Consider the following 2,242-nt stretch of genomic DNA (forward strand, 5'->3'; position numbering starts at 1 on the left):
TATCCAGGTAGGAATGCTTGGCTGGTGTTCCAGAATCTCCAGATTATATCCAGGTAGGAATGCTTGGCTCCTCCCTCTGGGCTCACATCTCCCGATGGGATGCTGCAGTTCTTATCAGCCATGCAGCGACATTCAGTGGCCTCTTATCAGCAGGTGTCCCCCCAGCTGTGGAAGAGATAAGGAGAGCTGCCCACCGAACAGAAGCCAGCTGCCATGCAGACGGTGAATAGAACACAATTTGCTTGACAATCCAGGAACACGGGGCAGCCATGGATGGGTTTTACCCCTCGGCAGGAGGAGCTGGGCAGGACGGGCTCAGTGCCACCGGCTGGGCAGCACAAAGCCACTCCCCGCTGTCCCTGCGGGTGGTGACAGCCGCCTGCCTGTCCCTCCTCATCCTCGCCACGCTGCTGGGGAACGCCCTGGTGTGCCTGGCCGTGCTCAGGTTCCCACACCTGCGCTCCAAGGTCACCAACCTCTTCGTGGTCTCCTTGGCCGTGTCCGACCTGCTGGTGGCCGTGCTGGTGATGCCCTGGAGAGCAGCCAGTGATGTGCTGGGCTTCTGGCCCTTCGGGGCTTTCTGTGACCTCTGGGTGGCCTTTGACATCATGTGCTGCACGGCCTCCATCCTCCACCTGTGCCTCATCAGCCTCGAGCGCTACTGGGCCATCGCCGAGCCCTTCCGCCACCAGAGGAGGGTGACGCAGCGCCTGGCCTTCGTCACCATCGCGGTGGCTTGGCTGCTGTCCCTCCTCATCTCCTTCCTGCCCGTGCAGCTGCAGTGGCACAGGGACCGGGAGCAGCTGGGGTTTAACGGCTCTGCGGAGGAGGGGAGCTGTGATCCCAGCCTCAGCAGGACCTACGCCATCTCCTCGTCCCTCATCAGCTTCTACATCCCCGTTGCCATCATGCTGGGCACCTACGGGCGCCTCTTCCGCCTGGCCCGGCGCCAGCTCCGCGGGATCTCCTCCCTGGAGACCCCGGCGGGACGGAGCGCCCGCCCTCGGGAAACTTCCCTGAAAAACTCCCTCAGGAAGGAGACCAAGGTGCTGCAGACCCTCTCCATCATCGTGGGCGTCTTCGTGTGCTGCTGGCTGCCCTTCTTCGTGCTCAACTGCCTGGTGCCCTTCTGTGACCCCGAGCTGCACGTCCCGGGAGCGTCGCCGTGCGTCAGCAGGGCCGTGCTCAGCACCTTCACCTGGCTGGGCTGGGCCAACTCTGCCCTCAACCCCATCATCTACGCCTTCAACGCCGAGTTCCGCGCCGCTTTCGCCTCCCTGCTGGGCTGGGGCTGCCTGTGCCGCGGCGGCGCCGTGGAGACAGTGACCTTCAGCAACGAGCTGGTGTCCTTCCACCCCGACACCTCCGGGCACAGGGCTCTGCAGAGCCTCAGCCCGCCCCAGCTGCTGCCCCACGCCGTGCTGCAGCTGGAAAACCCCGAGGTGGCCTTGGAGAGGGTTTCTCTGGGCTCCTCCCCACCTCAGATCCCCCTTCCTGAGAGTGGGACCCCTGTCCGGCTGGGGAGGATTCCCCCTCTGGCCAGCAGCGCCTTCCATTGAGCCTGGGTGGGAAAGGAGGGGTGGGAAGGTCTCCAGCAGAGAGGGGAGCTGGGACATTGCTGTTCTCTGCGGAGCTGAGAGAGGAGCTGGCCAAACCCAGCTGGTCACTGGCCTGGTGGGACTGGGGCTGCCTTTGGCACAGACCCCCTTGTTCACCTGGCTGCAGAATGTGGCTCCTTTTTCTCTTTTTTCCTGCACACGTTTCCTCTGTAATCCCACCAGGAAGCATCTTCCTCCTTCTCCTCCTCCTCTTTTCCTTTCTCCAATCCCAAAGTGGCCTTGGAGAGAGTTTCTCTGGGCTCCTCTTCCCCTCAGAACCCCTTCCTGAGTGTGGCTGGGGAGGATTCCCCCTCTGGCCAGCAGCGCCTTCCACTGAGCCTGGGTGGGAAAAGAGGCGTGGGAAAAGAGGGGTGGGAAGATCTCCAGCAGAGAGAGGAGCTGGAACATTCCTGTCATGCCTGTCCTCTGAGGAGCTGGCCAAATCCAGCTGGTCACTAGCCTGGTGGGACTGGGGGCACAGACCCCACTTGTTTACCTGGCTGCAGAATGTGGCTCCTTTTTCCCTTTTCCCCTGCACACGTTTCCTCTGTAATCCCACCAGGAAGCGTCTTCCTCCTTCTCTTCCTCCTCTTTTTCTTTCTCCCATCCCAAAGTGGCCTTGGAGAGAGTTTCTCTCTCTCAGA

At 62.0% G+C, this 2,242-nt stretch overlaps 1 protein-coding gene across 1 annotated transcript; it reads left to right on the forward strand.

Annotated features, from left to right (window-relative positions):
• Positions 1-269: 269 nt before the first annotated feature.
• On the forward strand, positions 270-1,559 carry LOC102033574 (D(1)-like dopamine receptor). The gene has a single exon (XM_031065334.1). The coding sequence runs from the start codon at positions 270-272 to the stop codon at positions 1,557-1,559; it is 1,290 nt and encodes a 429-aa protein (XP_030921194.1).
• Positions 1,560-2,242: the final 683 nt, after the last annotated feature.

The sequence above is a fragment of the Geospiza fortis genome, unplaced genomic scaffold (assembly GCF_000277835.1).
Source record: "Geospiza fortis unplaced genomic scaffold, GeoFor_1.0 scaffold393, whole genome shotgun sequence".
Taxonomy (NCBI): Eukaryota; Metazoa; Chordata; class Aves; order Passeriformes; family Thraupidae; genus Geospiza; species Geospiza fortis.